The sequence below is a fragment of the Atractosteus spatula genome, chromosome 14, assembly GCF_055471065.1.
Source record: "Atractosteus spatula isolate fAtrSpa1 chromosome 14, fAtrSpa1.hap1, whole genome shotgun sequence".
Lineage (NCBI taxonomy): Eukaryota > Metazoa > Chordata > Actinopteri > Semionotiformes > Lepisosteidae > Atractosteus > Atractosteus spatula.
The window spans coordinates 37,502,592-37,524,747 of NC_142719.1; the positions used below are offsets into that span (position 1 = coordinate 37,502,592).

The 22,156-nt window shown below is 36.7% G+C and overlaps 1 protein-coding gene across 1 annotated transcript; it reads left to right on the forward strand.

Moving 5' to 3' along the window:
- Positions 1-957: 957 nt before the first annotated feature.
- On the forward strand, positions 958-21,492 carry stard15 (StAR-related lipid transfer (START) domain containing 15). Its single transcript, XM_088932322.1, has 6 exons — positions 958-1,107; positions 9,855-10,002; positions 11,879-11,982; positions 13,156-13,273; positions 14,355-14,407; positions 17,380-21,492. Exons 1-6 carry the CDS (start codon positions 958-960, stop codon positions 17,608-17,610), a joined length of 804 nt encoding a protein of 267 aa, XP_088788448.1. The 3' UTR covers positions 17,611-21,492.
- The last annotated feature ends 664 nt before the right edge of the window (positions 21,493-22,156 follow it).

The window sequence follows — 22,156 nt, forward strand, 5'->3', positions numbered from 1 at the left end:
AAGAAATAATACTGTGTAACTGGATTGCTTAAAACACTTTATTTTTGTTTAATATAAGAGCCATATCTGGAGGGTGAGAGATCTTAACAGATGTTTTTTTCTACATTGAAAGAGCTGCAGCAAGAGCGCGCCTGACGGCTTTTCACAGCAGGACGTAGAACAGTTATAGTACAGTTATTCAGTATATAATGCGCGACTCGGACGAAGCAAAGTGGTCATCTTCGCGTCCTCTGCATGCCACGAACCAGCTGACTTCTGTGAGCAGAGCTGTGGGTTTAAAGAGGGGAACAAAGGGCCGAGGGGAGGCATCTGGGCACTTGAAACAAAGGGACTCGGTAAAGACAACCTGAGGAACCCGAGAAGCGAGTTTGATATTCCACCCATCCCACAACAAGGGCAATAACATAAGAACAATCGCCAAGGAAAGGAAACCCAGCGCATCGGAGCAAACAGGACACCCGATCTGCCCCGATCAGGCAGGCAGACTGAGTAAGAGGTAGTGTAGCCTACCCCGAGGCGCTAGATATCGTTGACCCCGTTATCTATATATCTGCCTCCTTCCCCATGAGTGACAGAAAGAACACCAGGAGCGCTGATGCTGGAGCTGAAGGCATCGGTGCAGAACAGCTGCACTTGCTGGAATAAAGGCTAATCAAGACAAAGGCGAAAGAAATTAAAGTTATAGAGATCTAAGTCAACACTATAAAGTTTTACTGTCTGATCTGAGTTTACGCCTTTTTTTTTCTATAAAGAAGCTATTGAGTAGACCGAAGAAGATACCGAAGCGCTCGGCACTGCTGCTCTATCCCGCAGCGCAACATCGCCTTTTTTAAGACCGGAGGGAGATTGTGGAAGGTCTGATAAGGAAAGTGGAGAAGGCAACCTCGTTGTTCTCTTCTGTATTCGATTATTATTATTCAGGGTTAATTTCCCTGAGCTGTTCTGCTCCGGGACAAGATGACAGTCCAGATCCCGGATGATTCCGACTTCACTTCTTTCAAGGAGCAGTGCGAGAACCTGGACGGGTGGACTGCTCGGTACAACAAGGGAGGAGTGACCGTGTGGTGCAGAGACGGCGAAGAGACTAACAGTGTCCAGAAATTAAAGGCAAGCAGGCTTTCTCTGTGTGTAATGGGATTCCCTCTTACAATACGCACTGCAGTGTGCGGAGAAACCAGAAGAGAAGTTATAACTGGTAGTCTGCGTTTCTGCTCGTAGTACGGTGCCTTTAAATTATTTATTTTTTAAAATTACATACAGGATGGTTCTTTGTAAAAAGAATGGGCAAATTATGAATACAGTTTGTGGTTGTGATAGTGGGTTGATACTCAGTTTTTGCCAGACTCTTATACTCATATATTCAGTGGTTTCATTTTAAAGGTCTGTGCGATGGTGAATTTTATTTCGGGCTAACTAAATAGGAAAATATCCTCACAGTGCACAGGTGCAACATGCAAGGGTATCAGAAAATGTTACGTTTAATATGCAGTCGCAACCAGGTGGTATGAATGGCAGAATTCCTGCCTTTGTATTGAATTGTATTAAATTTACAGAGGCAGACGCCACCCATGTAACACAGGAGATCGCTTTCTTTCTGGTATCACATGTCCAGAAGCAGTTAGGATGTTGACACAGCTGTCAGTTTGACTAATCCCCCAGATCATCTAATTCTCCAGAGATGGGGCGTGGCGCTGTGCCAGCAACCTAATACAAAATACTGCTGGAAAATGTGATGTTTGAGGTCATCACAGGTACGGTAGCATAGTTTCACCGTTCTCTTGAGCTTCAGAGAAGGTCCATTAAAAGTGCTCTCCAGTGCTTTGGTACCTATTTGACAATCCTAATTGCCTGCATTGCAGATCTAAAATGAGTTTTTTTACAAAATCCCGACTAAAGCACTTAGTCTGTGCAATGTTATTTTTTATAGATAGGATGAATCCTGTTGCCCAAAACTAAAATGTTCTTAGACCATTACAGGCTATTAGCTTGAATTAGATGGTTTGAACATTATCATGTTTACTCAGTCCTGTCATCTGTTTATAGCCATACCAGATGGGTGTAACAATGCTCACAGAGCTCCAATTGTTTTACTTCTGGGAAAAAAAAAGTTTTTCACTTCAGTTTTTTAAAAACAATTTCCCACTATTAAGGCCTATTTCCTTTCTTCCAGAGTATCACTATTTTGAATTTTCAGAGACTAGTGATGTCTCTGTTCCAAAATAAGCATTTAGAAAAAGAAAATAATATGGTTGATTGCCCGTCTTGTTTTAGAAATAGGTATGTTTCTTAGAAATAAATGGAATTATTTCCTCTAAGCATTATCTTTATGTAGCATGAGCCACCAATGCCAGCCTTGAATATCAAGCGTGTTGTAGAAATTAAGGTGTTTTAATGTCATGCATTTTCTGTTCCTTTCCCTCCCCCCAAAAAAACAACACTTGGTCAAGGTTCCCAGTGTCATTAGAGGCTAAACAACACTGAATGGAATTTTCTGCAGCATCTTGTCAGTGGCTAATTGAGTCTCTGTAGTATTAATTAAAATGAAGACCTATAACCTATGGGACTTGAAAACTAACACCTTTGTTTGGTATCCCTACATGATGTAATAACATCACATAGTGGTCTTTGATTTTCAGGTGTACTGGCCATTATTGTGAACTGTAAGAATTAAATAATTTTCAAGCCAGAAGGCCAGTTAAGTAAATAAATGCAGTTGTACCTATTTTAATGCAGTTATTTGGTAGACATTTTGACTTCTTTTTTTTCCACATGTAAAGAGTCCTAAGAATTAAACTCAACAGCCAAAAAAAAAAAAAACTATTTGGAGGCAAAGGGAATGAAAAACGTTGAAGGCTGTAGAATTTAGGAGAAGGTATTTATAACGTACTTTAAAAAATATTATGGATCCTAATAATTTATTTTGTTGCAGAATTGCCACTTCTAAGGTTTGACTATATAACATCAGCATTTACACTAAGCCTGCCAGGAACCATCGTGATCTAAGACAGAGTCTACCCAGGGATAAGCACAATACCTTCTTATCTCTGGGGTCTCTTATGCCCATATCTCTTTGGGCCCATATGCCCAAAGAGATTAACTTCTGGTATCACTGCAATGAAAGGCAGCACAATTAATTTATCTTTAAGCCCCCCTTCATTGCATTACTCTCACATGTACAAGAGGAAAACACTGTGCATATTTCAGCAGTCTTAATGTTAAAACATTTTTTGTCACAGTATGAAATGGATTCTAGTAAAAGAGCTACAGTACAAACAGGGGTAGCAAATTGGCAGGAGCAATTTGTACTTTCCTGACAACGGAAGTCATCAGGAGGCTAAATATTGTGCCATGCTATTTGAAAAAGATAGATTATAACTCATAGACTTCCACAGACTAGAAAACCAAGGACAGTAAATAAATCACTACATTAACAATAAGAAGAATTCAGTCATGTTCAGGATGCTGCAAATTTCTTTCTTGGTGTACAATAAGTGCTTTTAATCAAGCACATACCTTGAGTAGCTCATTTCACATTGGCAGGAGTTCATCATAAAGTTGCTCTGGAAGCTAGAATTTATGAGGTTATAATAATTGGAAGTCGTTTATTTTCTGCAGTCCATTACAGTTTTATGAGTGTCAGCAGTACCAGTAGTTGCAGTGGAGTCATAATGTGCAGAATGCATTAAAGTCATCACTTACTTCTAATGCTTAGGCCTATGCTGAATAAGGAAGAGAAAAAATCACTTAAAATCGATTTGAGGGAAAAAAAACATACTACAATATATACACTATGATACAGTGTGATCACTGGAAGCTGCTCATTCTTAGACTTATGTGAATTAAAAATAGCAAATATTCTTGAAAATACTTGATGTAGACAAAAAATGTTTCTGCACCACAGTGCCTATGCCAAGAAAAGGGTTTTGTATAAGTGAAATGGGATATCCCTTTTCTAAAGGTTTTAAAAATTGTTTTTGAAGTATAGGAGATGGAGAATCTGGCTATTTGGGAGCAAGTCAGTTGCACATAGTAATTTGTCATAGCACATGTGTGTAGACTGTTCTTCAAGTTCACTACATTTGTCTTCATTTCTACATTTGTGTGCTTCAAGTTCACTACATTTTTCTTCATTTCTACATTTGTGCATTTCATACTTGGTTGTCAATGTCAGTGGGGCCTGTACAGAATATCAGAACTATTAGTGAAAGAGTATACAGTATGCATACTGTATACTCTTTCAACATAAACTATAAGTATACCGTATACTGTATACTCTTTCACTCTTTAACAGCCATAAAGTTTCATTATGGTGTGCTTATGCACCCTTTTGTGTTAAACCCTTTAAATAGAGCATTGATTGTTTTGCTACTATTTGTTCTTCTATTTTTGCATCTTTGACTTGAGCACTCTGGTACAATTTAATCATTAATTGTGATAAAAATCCGGACTGGGAGAGATTTACTGCGGAATACATCACTGCAGCCTTTTTTATCATCTTTGCTTGCTGCTTCATCTCGTCTTTTGTTGTATTTGTGCTGGCTGTTGCATTCTTTGTACTGCTGCAATGGGACAATAATTAAGAAGCTGCTAACATTGCCCTTTTCTCCGACGCAGTGCAGGGTAACTAACTTGGAAATGGTTGATTATTAGATCACAGCAAAACATTTAGTTTCTTGACAGTATTTCTACTATTCGTAGACCCTGTCTATACCTTACGTTATAAGCTAGTGTGTGTTTATCCAAAAGAAACCATAGATTTATCTCAGCTTGTAGAACTGTGATAGCGATCACACTGGTGTCAGATGATGCTCCTGGAGGCTCTAAGCGATATCGTGGTACATTTGAAAAATGCAGAGTGGAAAGCAATACTAAAAGCCATACTGCTTCTGGAATCAGAGTTCTGTTGTTTTACAAAGAAAGGAAGTATTTGGAAGAGACCTTCACTTAACTTCGTGGGTTGCTTCAGGTGTGGGTATTCATGGGGAATAGGGGAAGAGGGGTAAATAAGACAAAAATTTAAAGCCTTCTGAACAAAGAGGCATAATAGATGTCCCTTCATAATTTCTTTGCTACCCCACTGCATCTCAACATGAATAATTGACTGCATTTGGAGAAGGATGTGACGACACCCCATTCACAGAAGCCTGTCAGAATTGTTCCAAGAAGTGGAGTGGAAAGGGGGAGTGAGGGGGATCTCATGAATAATGACACCACAGCTAGCGGGCAGGTCAGAGATTAAGTTACATGGAGAGTTTGCATCATTACTTACACCAGTAACTGATCGAATTGCATCTTAAATAGCTTTAGAAGTTGGACTTGACATCACCTGTGCTGTCGCCACAGAAGACAGACCTTTTGGAAGTTGAAATGAAAAATGCATTTGCTCCCTGAGGCATTTTATTTCTATCTGCTGGTTACATCTCTGTGGTTTTGCTTGAGTTGCAGACAATCTATTTGCGGGGGTGATTATTATAGTCAAATATGCATCTAGTATAACTGGACTGAATCATTTCTACTGCAGCCAAGTATTCGTCTACAGTATTAGTCTAGTTAATTCAGAATACCTGTTTTACCTACACATCAGATTGTTTATTCAATCACAAATAATCTTCAAAAGATTGTTATCATCTCAAACTCTGCTTCAGTAAAAGCACTCTACACCTCCCAGTCTAATGACTTGCCTTTAAAAGAGCATCCACTTGTATTTTCTGCCAACGTAAAAATAATAATGAAGAATGAGGGATGAATTCCTAATTAAAAAAACTTTAAACACTAGATTAATTTTTCTATGGTAACCGAAGGTGACCCATCTGAACAAGGTCTCAATAATGTTATAAGTGAAGATTGTATTGTACAGCAACTAAAATGTTGATGTTGCTGTAAGTCAAAGTAAGGTTAAATATCCTGTGAATGAATTGACAACAACAATTAATCTTTCCTATTTAATTATTAAACTTAGGGGTGCAAATAATTGTCCAATAGAAATAAACACTAACTAAGACAGTATCCTCCTCAGATACAATGTATATACTCTTACTTGAGCTTTTTTTCTTGAAAACAGACTTATGCCAGTCTCTTAATATGTCCTGAAAAGTAACTGAATTTTGGCAAATGGTTCATAGAAGTGGTATGAAAGAACATTATTTTATGCTATTTGTAATTCGACATATCATTATGAAACTACTTTATGAAGCTCTAAGATTAGTACGTTAGTAGCATCTGGAAAGGCAAAAGAAGACTAAACAGCCACGGACAGTTTTCAGTTTTACTTTTCAAATTTAAATTCTAAATTTCTTTCTCAGTGAGGATATCCTTTGCACTACAGTTAGAGAAAAACAAACTAATACTAATTTTGATAATGACAACTAAAGAATATTAACTAAACAGTGTGATGGGAGTGTGATTAAGAGTATTTATCCCTTTTTAGGGGAACTACAGGATATATTGAGAGATACCCTTAACATAATTGAATTATGTATGTATTTGCTGAGCTAGTGGAGTTTCAGCTGGCTTTGTGACTGCACATTCCTGAGCACTTCTATGTCAATGTATAATAAGGAGCACAGGCCCTAATTATGACTGTCATTGAAGGCACTGTTTTCAAACTACAGGTCTGAAGGGCTGCAAGAAGCTGGCAGCAGTTGGGTCCGATTACTGCTGTGCACAGCTGCACTGCATTATCCACAGCTTGTGATAATGGGCCCTTGGCAAAGTATCGCCAAGTGCTGAACTTTGTAGGTCCTGTGGGTTAGCTATTCCTGCCTGAAAAAACTGTTTTTCTGCTAATTAATGGAGAGTAAAAGGTGCAAGACACCATCTTTTCTTTCTGAAAAAAGGTTTCCCAAAGATCAAGACTTGGTCCTTACAGTTTTTAAATTATTATCCCTGTAACTAGGTCTTCAAATCTCTAAATATATAATTAAAAATGTATTAATACCAATTTAATGTCTTTAAAAATGATTTGAGATTTGTCAGATGAAATTTGATGAAAGACATTAGAGCATTCTTCCAATGTGTTTCTAAACTAAGAGCCAAGTTACACAATTACTGTTTATGATAATAGCTACAGTGGCAAGGTGGCACAGTGGTTAGCATTGGGTCCCTGGGTTCAAATCCAGAGGTGCTGTCTGTGTGGGGTTTCGGTGTTCCTCCCATGTTCGCTTGGCTTTCCTCCGGTTTCCTCCCACAGTCTAAAGACATACTGGTAGGTTACCTGGTATCTGGGAACATGGCCCTGTTGAGAGTGTGTGTGTTTGTGTCTGTGTGTACCCTGTGATGGACTGGTGTCCTGTAGCTTCGGCTCCACTGCTACCCTGTATTGGATAAAGCAGTTAAAAAATGGATGAATGGAGGATTAACAGTTTGAATATTATTTTTTTAATTAAAAACCTCAGAGAGTAAGTTTTATATATATCGTGACAATGACAATTGTCATACTAAACATACTAAACTAGAATGACAATTGTCATTCGTTGTCTATAAATTTACTCCCAACATCCGGCTGTTACAGATTTGTCACTATAGCTCTACAAACAGCTGAAGGGCATAACTGTGGAAGGTGGGGGTTTACAAAGACAAAATACAATTGAATGGAACCCGGTTGTTCCTCATAAAGAAAATGCTGGAGAATCTTTTGAGACTTATGTGAGAGTTAATGTCTTTTTCCAACAGTCATTTGTAGTCTAAATTTATTTGATTCATTTTTTCCCCAAATAAAAAAGGGACTAAAGTCCATAAAAACACTTTACAATGACACATTTAATAAGAAATGTACTTGTCCACTTTCATGCAGTGTAATTAAGCAGCAAGGAAGTAAAACTGAAAGGGATTAACTGCTGAATTAAAGCAACACTAATGCCATCCAAGACCCGCAAAAGACTGAAACGCAGTCAGGTTTTTCACTTATTACCACAATTACACCGCTGTTCCTATGGTGGTGGTTATATGTGCAGCTTATTAATTATGGAATCAGGCTGGAGGTAAGGGAAGCTTATTCTGACTGAGATCAAAATGCATCCCAGGCTGTGAGATCTGAAGTGGATGGTTGGCATTTGAAAGCTTAACTGAAGGTTGCTGAGGGAGTAATTGGTGTTAGGATATGACATTTAGAATGAAGTTTTTTTTTAATTTATACTGAGAAAAATCCATTCATGGGAAGCCTGCAAAAGGGCATGCCAATTTAAATATGAATGTGTTTTTATGTTTTGCTCACCCTGTTATATGCTTTATTCTATAAAAGCAATCATTTTTTTATGTTTGAGTATACATCATATTCAATTCTAATAGGACTTGTGTCCACGTTCTAGACCTTTTCTTGATTTTTTTTCTCTTTCCAATCTGATCATAATGAAAAACAAAAGTAGTACTTCCTTCTGTTTATTGCTCACAGAAAACAAAAAGTCAATTTTCTTCATTTTAAATATTTATTTATTGTATAATTTAGGCAGGGAAGCACAGTGTTAACATTGCTGCTGTGCAGGGCTGGGTCCCCGAGTTCAATTCCTGGGTTCTCCCAATGTTCTCAATGGCTTCCTCTGGGAGCTCTGGTTTCCTCCCACAGTCCAAAGGCAAAGGCATACTGGTAGGTTAATTGGCTTCTGGGAAAATTGGCCCTGGTGTGACTGTGTGTGTGTTTGCGTCTGTGTGTGGATAAACAGGGCAGAAAATGGATCGGTAACTAAAGTAACAGAGAGTATGAAAACGTATCACCATAATGGTGTTCAATTTTTCCTTTTCCTTTTCACGCTTCATGATATTTGTTAATAAAAAATAAAAATATATTTAAATATTACAGTAATCAAGTTGTTAAATTTTACACTACAGTAAATTTGTAGACTTTAATTCGATAGTTTTTAACAAAAGATCAATATAAGCCTGTAATTCACTGTTCTAAGCCATTTTTAGCTTTCTAATGGTCATGTATTATTAATGAAAATGAAATATAGCAACTGGCACCCCATGTTTACTGGACCTTGAACGCACCCCAGTCGTCCTCTTTCCATTTGAGTTGGTGAGTGTGAAATATCACCTTCTGCCTGGATGATATCCCTGGTTTTGCAGGCCTAATTAATAAGGATAATTCAAGGAGATAATGTTTCACATGACACAGAAACTTGAACAGTTAGTTCAAGTACCAGTAGCTTTGTAACGTGTTGTGACTTGTTTTTCAAGATCCATTTTGTGGACATCATTCATAAGAGGGAAAACATTTAGTCACATTTGTCTTTGTTTTGATGGGGCTATGCCCAAGCATTTGAATGGTTCCACTACTGAAGCAAAGATGTTGTGCATTATACCAGGTTTGGATCATAAAAACAAGCCAGAAATACCAAAGAGGCTGTTTCGAACTTCAAATTGGAAAAACAAGGAGTACATTTAATTCTTGTGCTTGAAAATGTTAAAGTTAAATTAGGTATACTAATGGGAAAGTTATTAGTAAAAGTCAGAGTATCAGAATGAAATGTTTTTCATGGCTATATTTCATTTACTGTCTGTATAACTCATAATTACAGAGCAATATACTGTAGCTTATAGCAGGTTTGTTACTGACCCATTAATATTAATGCACTAAATTTCCTAATACCCTGAGATGTGCTGACACGAGGAACCATCCAGGATGTATCTTGCCTCACACCCATTGCTTGCCAGGATAAGCTCTGGCTCCCTCGTGACCATGCATTTGATACAGCAGTTAGAAAATGGCTTTCCTATTCCCAATACCAATCTATTTTATATATACTTTTTGGTGTGCCAAAACATTAAAACTTTCAGTTTTAAATGTAACATAACAACATTGAATGTTTGTTATTTAATTGCAGACAGGGGCTGAATATTTTCATTTTTGTTTCTTCCAGATGAGAATAGTCTGTAAGGATGTGACTGCAGAAACATTATACGATGTCCTGCATGACACAAGTTATCGGAAGAAGTGGGACAGTAACATGATTGAGACCTTTGACATTGGAAGACTGACAGTAAATGCAGATGTGGGATACTACTCCTGTAAGTGGATTGTTCTTTGTTTTCAATCTAATATCTCTTCTCTTCCAAACCACTAGACTATTTTACACTCTATTTTGTGTCTTATGTATACTCCATGTTGTGGTTTATGTATACCCCAAGAAGAAGGCTTCAGGTGTTGATTTCTGATTTCAGCTATCTGAAGATTTGTCTTGCATTACAATTTAACATTTTTTTGTCAGCATACAACCTACAATATCACAAAATACTATATAATGTTTGTTTGTGTACTGGTGTCTTACAGTGCATTGAATTATGGTTAGATCATGATGCCTCTCTGGACAAAGAAACAACTTGAAAATCAACATTCCCTCTGTCTTTTCTTATTTTTATTGACATGAGGAAAGTAAATTATCTTGGGAGGATTTAAGTTTCCACAATTACGGTGATCTGTTCTGGTAATCCAGGAAGAAACTAGGGATATTCCTATACATTTACAAAGACAAATACTATGTATTGTGAAGTATTATTGTTTATATGCAGCGGTAGCTGTATGTCATTTGTTTAACAACATCTGGGTTACATTCCTCCACCTATGATGAATGAAGACATGGTTTATTGGGAACTACATGACCCACCATAATTAGCTTTCTTGAAGTTCAAGATTACTTGTACTTAAGGAAATGTATTCCAATGATGCTGTGAAAATATTACTTCCACCCTCAAGATACAGGCTGACATGGTTTCCTACTGAGCTACATCAGTGCCAGAATCAAAATGCTTTACTTGGGCTGGATAATTAAAAGGGCTCAAAAACGCATTCAATTGGTAGACTATGAAATTCTACCATGTATTCTAGTTACTACTGTAAACCACAGTATTTGAAAACACTTTCCCAAGCCACTCTCTTTGGGACAGGGGTGAGGGGTGGTATTTATTCACATTAGGTTGATAACTCAATTGCTTGAAGGTTCACAGTAGGTGCATCATTGCTACAGAGATATTCTCCTCAATGGGTCTTAATTCTCTGCAGTGCCCAAGCACTAAGAAATCAATAGCGGCTAATTTACTGCAGCTGCTGTCTTCATGGAACACTGCTCTTCAATAATGATCCAAGCCAAAAGAGTGTGGTGGCTTTAGAGGGCAATAAGAATAATGGCCTAAGAGTTTACAGATTCATTACCCTTCTGAGATGCAACACTTGAAATTATTTTATTCTGTTTTCAATTAAATAGTTTTTTTCTTGACAGGTGTTATTATTCATTTAGTTTCTCATTTAAAGAATATCCCATTTAATATAATTAAAACAAACAACTTCTTATACACAGTGTAATCAGCACCAGCTGCCCCAGACTCTCTGCTGTTGTGTTTCCATCCTGTACCCCACCTGGAGCTGCAAATAATTCCTTCTTCAAGAACTTCTTATAGTTATGAAATATTCAGTGCCCTTAAACAGCTTGTACTGAGATTATGAAAGATTCAAACCCCCAAAAGATCTATCTTCTTAGTGTTAAATGCTGCCTTATTTTACAATTAATGTACTTATTGCAGACTTCTGTGATGGAAGATAATTAGTGGGAATGGAGTTATAATGATTGTTTTCTGAATCGTGGAACTGTGCCATCAGTAAAAATCAAGGAATAAAGATCGAATCGTGAAAAGCATGCTTAAACGATATGTATCATGAATATAAAGATTCCATTTTGCACCATTCCAACCAGAAGTACATTTTCATTGCTTTCTCATCTTCTGGGCAATTTTGAGACACCACATTTTTGTATTCATGTCTCTTTTCTCATAATACTTCCCTTTCAAGCCCAGAAAACAGTGTTGTATTTCTTAAGATTCATATGGTACCACATGATGGGAGGCAGTGATGTGAAATGCACTGCAATTCACAATATATGTGTTATTACAGGGAAGTGTCCCAGCCCACTAAAGAACAGAGATTTCATCACTCTGCGATCCTGGCTTCCTCTGGGCAAGGACTACTTGATAATTAACTACTCTGTTAAACACCCAGTAAGTTGACTTAATAGATAATTATACATGAAATAGTTATGGGTTGTAAAACCATTAAATGTTGTGTGTTAAAATCCTAACAGATGTATAGCATACTGTATAAATAAACCACTTTGCGGGCTGAAGTCATGTGCAATGTAAGAAGAACAGGTAGTTTCATCCGATGAAGAGATGCTTTTCCTTATCCGGCATTAAATGGACCACTTGACTTTCCATGCTACAGAAAAGCATAGAGGATCCTGTAAAATGATAGTACTGTACCTATCTGGCATTCTTTATTTGCATTGAATATCGCCTTACAAACAGGCAGTCATGAAGGATGCTTCATTTTAGGATAGACTCCTTTACTGTATATATTAAAGTGTGGAAAGCAATGCCTGTTGGTTAATTGATGGAAGTGTCTGTTTAAACTCAAATGAAAGATAAAATCTGTTAATTGTTAGACTTCGTGGAGGGTTTCAATAACACCACATTAGGCACAATTAAACAAATGAGTGGCTTTGAATTTGTGATCTTTTAAAGAAAACAGATAATTTCTTACACAGCAGAGAATTTTAACTGTGTTTCAAAATGAGTGAATTTAAGGCTACAATGCTAAGTCCAGTCCATACAGTCATAATGACTTGGAAATTATGATCTTTGTGTATGGAAGCTGTTAATTTAGTGAGGATGTATGACAAGCCGAGTCAGTCTTAAAAACTATTCTCCTGAAGGACCACAGTCTCACGTTTTTATAGGCACTTTTCAAATAAGAAATAACTGAGACTGAAAATACACAATATGACTTCTTACACCTTAGCTCAATTAAATAGTTAGGATCAGATGTGAACTGACACAAAAGTGCCTTCCATCCTTTAAGGAGATATGCAACCTAGGATTATATTTTTAAATAAAAGAGTTTTGAAAATAAATGTGAAATCCAATGACTCTTTAAGCTATTAAGCTTTTAGGGTATAGATGAAGCCAATATTTTTTAAGGTTTCATGAAAAGTAGCTATAAGTGCCATTCACATCACATTTATAACTTCATATACCACGTATTCCTCAAATATCATACTTCATCTCTCTGTCTCAGCATCTTAAACAGAACGTGATTTGAAAGCTAGGAACTGGAATGATTTGTATTTCCAAAGTTCATGTTATTTCCTTTACTCCATTTTTTTTTAATCTCAGCAATATCCCCCGAAGAAAGACTATGTCAGAGCTGTGTCTTTACAAACCGGGTACCTGATCCAGTCTAATGGTGCGAACTGCTGCACTCTCTACTATCTAACCCAAGTAGATCCAAAAGGTGAGATAATTACGGTTACGGTTCAAAATTTATCTGAATATAAGTGATGGCTTGGACCTATAATTTGCCCTTGGCAAGACAGTCCATTAAATTCAATTCATGAAATTGTTGATTGAGTAACAGCTAGATATGTGACTTTTTCAGTGCATTGCACGCACCACATTGTCTCAAGTGCTTTCACTGTATTCCTTAAACGCTGATCGTGATGTGATTATAGCCATTACATCCTGAAAACTATACAATGTTTCATGGTTTGATCTGCACATTAAAAACTCTTATTATTTACCCCCTTCAAAAGTACAGTAAAATACAATGTTTCATGCTATGCTTTACAAATGTCTGTCTATATTTAATTAAATTTATGGTTTGAAACTTGCAGCTGTAGTATTTTTACTTGAAAATGCCCAAGCACATTCAGATATAAGTATGTTTTATAGTCTCAGTCCTTTAAATCCTGTAATAGTGTATGTTACATTGCCCTTGAGAATTGAAAGCCATGAAAGGCTGCACTAAATCTGCACATCAATGTCAAAGCCACAATATGCAAAAATGATGTGTATTGTATTTCTGAAGACATCTCTCCCAAAGTGGTTTTACATTTAAAAAAAGTTTAAACATCTACAATTTTTATATAGAAATCCGTGCTTAAATTATTAAAGCCTTTATTAGACATCTAAGATTTTGAGGATAAATGCACAACCGAAAATTGGCCATAATTAATCAATAGGTAATGACCCCGTTTTGTTTAAATAACAGAAACACATTTAGCTATTGCACAAATGGCTGTTGTGTCTATAGATCAATGCATAATTATGTGAAGAAGCACGCTTTCTACTTCGAAATTCCATTCTCAGCTGCAATGATGTTGGTTTTACAAGTTGTTTTCAATTCTCAAGAGCTTAAAGAAACAATATCAGTTAAGTACTTTTTAGGTCAGTAGTGCATAAGAGATTTAAAATACCAAGCTGTAGCCCTGATTTCTAAGATATGTCCCACAGTATTTTCAGAAGACAACAGTTTCATAATGTGTTACAAACTGAAAATCTCTAAATGTCTAAATACTGTTTTTTTTTTATTGCAGGTTCTTTGCCCAAGTGGGTGGTAAATAAAGTCTCTCAGTTTGTAGCACCAAAGGTAATGATTATTTCTGAAATTTTTTAAGCCTCATGTCACACAACTCATATGTGTGGGTTTATGGAATTTCGGAGACTCCGTTTCTTGTTTTCTGTTTGTAGTTCCAAAAAGAAAGCTATAAGGTTGTGAGACAATTAATATCTCGTTCTCAGATATCTGTTACACCCAGACAGGTAATCAGTGTATTTTTTTTACTTTGGTTTATGCATGTTACCTTTATTACCACAGTATAATAAAACCACAGCTTTTGCTGATTTAGAGTGCAATAAAACATGTTTTATTTAGTTTTGTAACGGGAGCCGTTGCAGATGGTATACACTGGAATTAAGTGGAGAAGGACATTGGGGAAGGAGACGTAGACGATCAGGACGGGTTGACAGACAGGGGGGCGTGACGACGGTGATCTGGAGCTCGGGGGGGCGTGGCAATGGCAAACGAGTTCAGGCAGTCCAAAAGGGGGAATCCGGGGCGCAGTCCAGAGACGAAACGCAGTCCAACCAAGACGAAACAAACACAGTTTAAATCCGGAACGGGACCCGGAACAGGGACAGGGAATAAAACGAAGGTAACGAGACCAGGCACTCCAAGACCCGGACTCAGACGGTCAGGATGCCGTGATGAAGCCTATGCCGTCGGGTCTCTCCTGAACCTGCAGGTAGGCGGGCTTCCGGGCGTCCATCTCCCAATACTGAGCCAGGAATAGCGAGAGCGCCAGGCTTAAATAATGAGACAGAACAAGAGGCAAGTGCACATAATCAACTAAAAAACGAAAGGGTCGGAGCGACCTTTAAGTGGAGGGATGCCAATCGTGACAGTTTTCCTTCCTGTTCTATATTTCTGGTGCTTTTATATTGTGACTACTGTGACAGTACAAGTCAAACTTTCAGTCATTGCTATAGTGATGTTCCCAGTCACAGCCTAAGCTTTTCCGTTTTAGTTGCCTTAATAATTTGATACTGTTTTTAGTTTTTGCATTTTTAAAGGGCTGTACAGGTAGTGATACAGTATATGTGGTACTCATTTATTGAAATAATTAGTGCATACTAACCTTTACTAATGGAAATATGAAAATTCCATTCTTGATTTTTGGTTTTCCAAAATATTTATAATTATATGTATAATTTATAAATATTTATAACATAATTATAAGTAGTATTACCTTGACCTTGAACTAGGGAGGCATAGTGGTTTGGTGTCTAGTGTTCTTGGTTACTGAGTTCCATTTCAAAAGTTTCTTCTGTGTGGTTCTTCCAAGTATTCCCAGAGTTTATTTCTTTTTTGCCAATTTCCTCTCGCTTTCCAATGACAATGACAAGGTACAGGCTAGGTTGGCATCTCCCTTTTGTCCCTTAGTGTTTGTGTGTGTCATCCTCCCTGGAAGTCCCTGGTATAGTCCCACCTTCCACCCTTTGTTCCTGGGATAGGTTATGGATTACTGTAACTCTTACCAGGAATAAATGGTGAAGTCCTACATAGATACCAACATTCCTGAACTGTCTGTTTTCCCATTTATAAACTCACAGCTGAACACGTTTTAGTTACAATCTGATGGCAGAGCAAGTCTGGGCTTTCAGAGCACTTATTCCTGATCCCCTTACACAGTCATATTGCCTGACTTTGTAATACATTTATGACACCGACCACTGAGTTGTGCTGCCACCTAGTGGCAACGTGCGCTAAAATCCTGGTTGTTAACCTATTTAATTAGTTTCACAAAAACAAATTGAATGCCTACATGGAAGGCACAGATAAATTCTTTGCAAGTTCAAAGTTTAAATAATACAAAAATCCAGTACTAAAATATCATCTTTAGTGTCATATAAAATTAACAGTATTACTAACATACTATGCAAAAATAACTGATAGAGTCGAATGTTACCATATTAGTATATTAAGAGCATTCTTAATTTTCTATTAAGCATGGCATTTTCTATTATTTTAATAACTGTGTAAATGTTTTTTAGTTTAGTTTTTAGTTTAGAGAGAAGAATGTTAGAGAGAATGTTAGAGAGAAGAAACCAAACTTGTCACTTAACAATCTTGGCTACATTCTGATCAGAATACTCAATAACATGAGATTTGAGAAAGGAGCTGTGTCAGCGTATGTTGACTACAAAGTCAGAAGTAAAGCATAAAATCCCAAGAAGACATCTGAAGAAGGTTCAACAGCAGAAACGTTGTGTTTCTTCATTCTGCTATTCAGAATGGAATTAACCTTTTTACTTATTACTATCTTAATGTTATTCGTGCATTCCAAAATGTGTAATTTGTTTACAGGAGAAACTTTAGAACCTCTTCATGCTCAACTCCTAAAGGCCGAGCATGTATCGAGCTGCTCCAAGCAGACGCGTGCACTGCCCCTTGAGTTCTAGAAACACTTGTATTTGGGAAGCCAGACTGTACTCCTTAAAGCCCAAGATGCCTGTAGCATCTCATGTGTCTTATTTGTTTTGTTGACTGGTCTGGTCATCTACACGCGGCTTTTTGAAAAACGTAAATATATGCATTTGTTTTGCCATGTTGGCTAATAAACCAAAAACCTAGTGCTAGATAGCTCTAAGAGCATCTGACGACAACGATAGCCAATTAGGCTCCGCCCCACTGTATTTACATAATTTTCTTATTGGTCACAAAAGATACAGCGAGCCAATAGCAAATTACATACGATGAAAAAATCAAACATGTAACATTAAAAAGCAAATCATGTGACGCAAACAAGGGAAAAAAAATCTTTAATTACTTTGGGCTGATTGGGTAGGCCTAGGATTAATCAGGGTGGGCCACCCAGGCCCAGCCGTGGCTATGCCCCTGATCCCGCCTTGCACCCTATGCATCCTGGGATAGGCTCCAGGCCACCATGACACCCTGTACTGAAAGTGAAGATGAAGTGTGGTGTGACGTCATGTAAGCCACACTAAGCGACCAATGTGGAAATCAGTCTGAGGGGTGCGCTGTGTTGTTGTTGTTGGCAGGCGATGAAGAAGATCTACAAGGCATGCCAGAAGTACCCTGAGTGGAAACGGAAGCACAACCCCAACCTGAAACCCTGGATGTACCCAGAGCAGAATACTCTTCCCTGCATCAGCCTGTCAGAGCTGTCTCTGCAGCGTGCAGACTCCCTGGAAAACATCGACGAGAGTGGGCTGAGCGAGGAGAAAACCCACATCAGCGATGATGACGAAGGCTTCTCCAAAGAGTCCTAGAGTCGCTGGAGGCTGTACTGATTGAACCCAATCACCCAGGCAATAAGACAGTAGAAGAACTTCATTAGCTGACTGTCAATATCTATATGAATGCCTGTGTGTATCATGTAGTGTAATTGACTCTGTGCTAGGGACTTGTGACTTTTTTCACATGACCTGAAAGGGTGGCTTTATATGAAACACATATGTATGTCCAGGTACAGAGTAACAGTAATGTTCCTTAATGCATTACCTTGCTTATAACCTTCCTGAATCTAATGACACAAGATTTGTTTTTTTCTCCTAGAGTGTAGTGATGAATGGAGTATCACCCCCTGCTGGTGGATTTGTGAAGGTGAATCAACACATAAACAAATCAACAAATAAAATGCTTACATCCAGTATGAGGCACGTAGTATCAGTGGGCTGAAGAGTTAACCTGTTGACATATTCCATGCCTTGATGTTATTAATATATGTCCCATATTAGAAGGTTAAAGCAACAGAATGCATGAAGTGACTTCACTGTTTACCTGTGCAGGTGAAGACAGACATCGTGAAACTGTCGTCCACTAAAGTATTTGGTCACTTTAGCATGGGACAGGAGTTGGAACAACAATTGAATTGCTTCAGGTCTTCTGAGTGAAATTTGTAATGTAACAGTAAGTAGTAATTCTCATTACATGTGTTCACAGCCATTTTAGCCATTAAGAGAAATCAGTCAGTCAATTGTCCCAAAAGTTTTGCTCCTTCAAAGTAAAAAATCACTTCATTAAATTGACCCAAGAGGGTAGAAATTAACTGACTTTATTAAAAATAAATTACTTAAGGGCTTTACTTAACATTCATTGCTTTATTTTCATGAGAAATGCTAATTGTTAGAGTTTATAGTGAAAAGTACAATTTAGACTTCACTGTCCCAATACTTTTGAAGGGCACTATGTAGATGAAACCATGGGGAGCATATCAAACAGTGAAAATGCACACCGTGGGGGGGTATATTGACAGATAGGTTGGAAATTGTATGCCTTAGTAATATTTAATTTGCCTTGTACGTTTCATTGTTCCATGGTGCACAGTTTTCATGACATATTTGATTGAGTAGACAGACCTGAGTTATGAGCACTCCTTTTATCAAATTAAAAACCACTAACACCATAAAAGACAAAAAATCAGAAGTTTGAAATATACTTGAGACAGTATATTAATAGCGTTTAGAAACTATTCGTACCTGAAAATTAAAGTTTTAATAGTTGTTGTGGATTGATGTTTCCAAATAATTTTGGGGGGCATTAGGTAGTTAATCACTTGTTAGATAACTGCTGAATCCTGGAACGGGGTTTATGTGATAAGAGATATATAAAGAAGAAGTATCCATTATGCTAAACAGACTAAGGTGTTTCAACTAAGTGGAAGAATAATTGTCAAAAAGAGATGAAGAGGGTGAAATTATCACCACCACCACCACCATTATTACTAGCATGGTCAAGAAGAGAGATATGGTAGATGTACATGGTTTGGAACACTACTATTTGCCTGTTGTTAAGATAGCTAATTCCTGTTCCATGCTATTTTACTGTGACCAATTTACCTGAATAAAACATGTTACACACATCTGAGGCACAGAGTATAAATGGTTCAAAATCACCAAACAGTATATGAAATAGAAAAGGGAAAAATAATTAGCATTTTCAATCACAGAAATGTACTTAGATTTATCACTAAGATATTTTAAGATTTTAATCTATAATGACAGCAAGAATATTATTTTTAGGTATTTTACTAAGAATTGTGTGTACCATACAAACAGTGAGCAGCACAGCAATTAAGTAGCAAGATGTTTGTTGGAATTATGCTACCAGCACTACGTGTATTTCACTGTTATTGTATTTCAGAATACATGCAATAACTATCAATGAATGTAGGTAAAGAGACCCTATACTTGAAAGGTAGCAAATAATGGGGCAATCCCATTTTGTAGTATTAGGTTTACACATTCATTAGGGATTCTGTAAGATATAATATATTGGTGCTGCAATAAAATTAACTTATTTTTAATGTGAAGCTTCAGTAAATGCCCATTGCAGAATTCTTACTTTCAATAGCCCATCCAGTCACCTGAACAGTATTACACAAGTACTGGTTCTCATTGACATTGGCATCCACGTTCGTATCATTTTTGACAGTTTTTAACTTTTGTTAACAAATATATCAGATACAAATAGTCTTTCACAGCTTTTTTTCTTCTTTTAAACCTGGATTGTGATGCTGCCATGCGTAAATTCTAAAATGATTGATGAATGAATTAATCGGCCTTGCAGCAATGCTTGAAATTTTAAGTAAGGAATCCTAGGCAATGAGTAGGTTACAAAACACTTCTCCAAATCGTTTAAAATGGCTGTATAGAGCATTTAGATTTTTAAGAATTAAATACATATATGGTGTATATTACAAAAGGAGTAGTAGGAAGTATAGATTTAAAATCCAATTTCTATTTAGTGCATGTGAATTTTAGTGGGAAAGCAGAATGTTTTCTTTGTTCTGAATAATTTATCTGATCAATGACTCAAGAGTCATTTTAAAATACCAGTGCTTTGATGCTTAACTCTTTGCTGAAAACTGTTGTAGTGGCAAGGCTTATTAGTAATACAGGAATGAACCCCTACACTGTTCTCCTGCTATAGTTAAGAGTGGGAAAAATATGGGGTTTAAAGCTTTCCCACAAGAAGGATGCTACAATATGGAAAACCTAAGCAAGAGATCATTCTAAGTAAGCCTTTAAGATGACAACGTCTAGCTTCTCTAAATGCATTGAATTCTTAATTTGAAAAATGAAATCACTCAATATACAAAATAAAATTAAAAAATGAATGCCAGTAAGCTTAAATGCACATTCTCACCCTAAGCACCTTCTGCTAATCCTGTCCAGGAATAAAAGATATTTAAAAAATATATCAGTACCATAACCATGTCCTGCTGGCAGGACACAAATCAGAAGAACAAAACCCTGAGTATGTTTTGAAAAGAAATGTATTAACAGGACAGCTAATAGATGTTTGCAATTGCACATTGGATATGCAGAGGTTATCTGATTTTCTCACTCAGCTGTTAAACTGACATTACCAGAGACATATACTGTATTACAATGACACTGAAAAGGATCTTATCAACAGATCATGTAGTCTTAATTTTCAGGATTATGTAGGAGTCCTTGTTAATATACTGTATTTTTTACCTTTTACATTTTCTTAGATGCACGTTTTCATTAGAATTCTAGGAAAGAAAATGAATGTGAAACTGGTTTTAAAAATATAATAAAACTGTATTTTATTCCTCAATTAGACTTTGGAGAGAAATGTTATTTTAAACCCTCACAAGATAATACATAATTAAAATGGCTCTTAGTCACTCATTCAGCTAATTCAAAGTAGGTTTGGATTAAAAGTAAGCATTATTCTCTAACTATTTAAGAGGTCAGGTGTTGTGCGATTCCGTCACTTCATGTTGTAAATATAGTTTGCCGTTGTTCTTTGGCTGTTTCACTGTATATTTTGTGAAGTACTTGCCTACCAAGTGTTAAACTGTAAAGTAGGTGCTAGGAAATTAGTAAACAGTGTTCAGACCACAGTGGGTAACTGTAGAAAATGACTCAGCTGCCAGAAGATTTCATCTGCACAATTAGTGTGATTTGTGATCTGAAAAGGAACATTAAAGTTGGCAGTGTTCAAATTTGGTTTATTCATCTGCTTAGTTTTGAGTAGTGCTTTACTGCATTTGACTTGCCTGAACATATTGTATGTTCTACACTTGACTTGACTGCAATGTGCCGTGAGTCTAACTGATGAAAGGGTTTCTCTGGTGTTTCCTTTCTTTTTATTTTCAAATAAATCACTAGTTTCTGAGAGCTTTTGTCATTTTATTTGAGTCTGAAGGATGTTTTGTTGTTTTATAAATGATATTCTTGTATATTAAGCACAAAGTGTTTGCACAAAGCAGTAACAGGGTTATGTTTGCTTAACAGATAATCATATGAAATATTAAAATCCTACAAAAAACAGTTTAATGAATAATGCAGATGTACTTTAATCAATCTAAATACATTGAAGAATTAAGCTCCTTGCTTCTCACTTAATAACCATGCTTTTATATATAGTTTAGGCATCTTTGTGCCTTTGCTATACAAAAACTGTGTAATTTTCACTTTTAACAGCGTTGGAATGTGTAAAAAATGCAAACAATGTAAACACCAAGACTGCAGATTTGTGAAAGACTAATGACTAAGAAAACCCCACTCATATAAATCTATAACAGGAGGACTAGAATATTTTTTTTTATATATTTGGAGAAAAAAAAAGAATATTATGTGCTACCACAAATCTCTTTCAGTTCTCTGTAGTGTTTATTTTTTCTTTTAGTTTTTAATCACATTACTCTGTGTTTGAATGAATGAGATTTACAACAGCTTGCTGGTTACATTACTCACTATGTCTGCAGCACCAGTCCATTAAGTTGTTATTTGAGAGGTTTTTTCTCTTTTTCCTTTAGAGTTGTGAAAGCAGGATACCAAA

Coding starts and splice junctions, on each gene's coding strand:
- stard15 (XM_088932322.1), top strand. CDS start 958: ATGACAGTCCAGATCCCGGATGATTCCGACTTCACTTCTTTCAAGGAG. Junction 1,108..9,854: donor ACAGTGTCCAGAAATTAAAG/GCAAGCAGGCTT, acceptor TGTTTCTTCCAG/ATGAGAATAGTCTGTAAGGA. Junction 14,408..17,379: donor CTCAGTTTGTAGCACCAAAG/GTAATGATTATT, acceptor TGTTGTTGGCAG/GCGATGAAGAAGATCTACAA.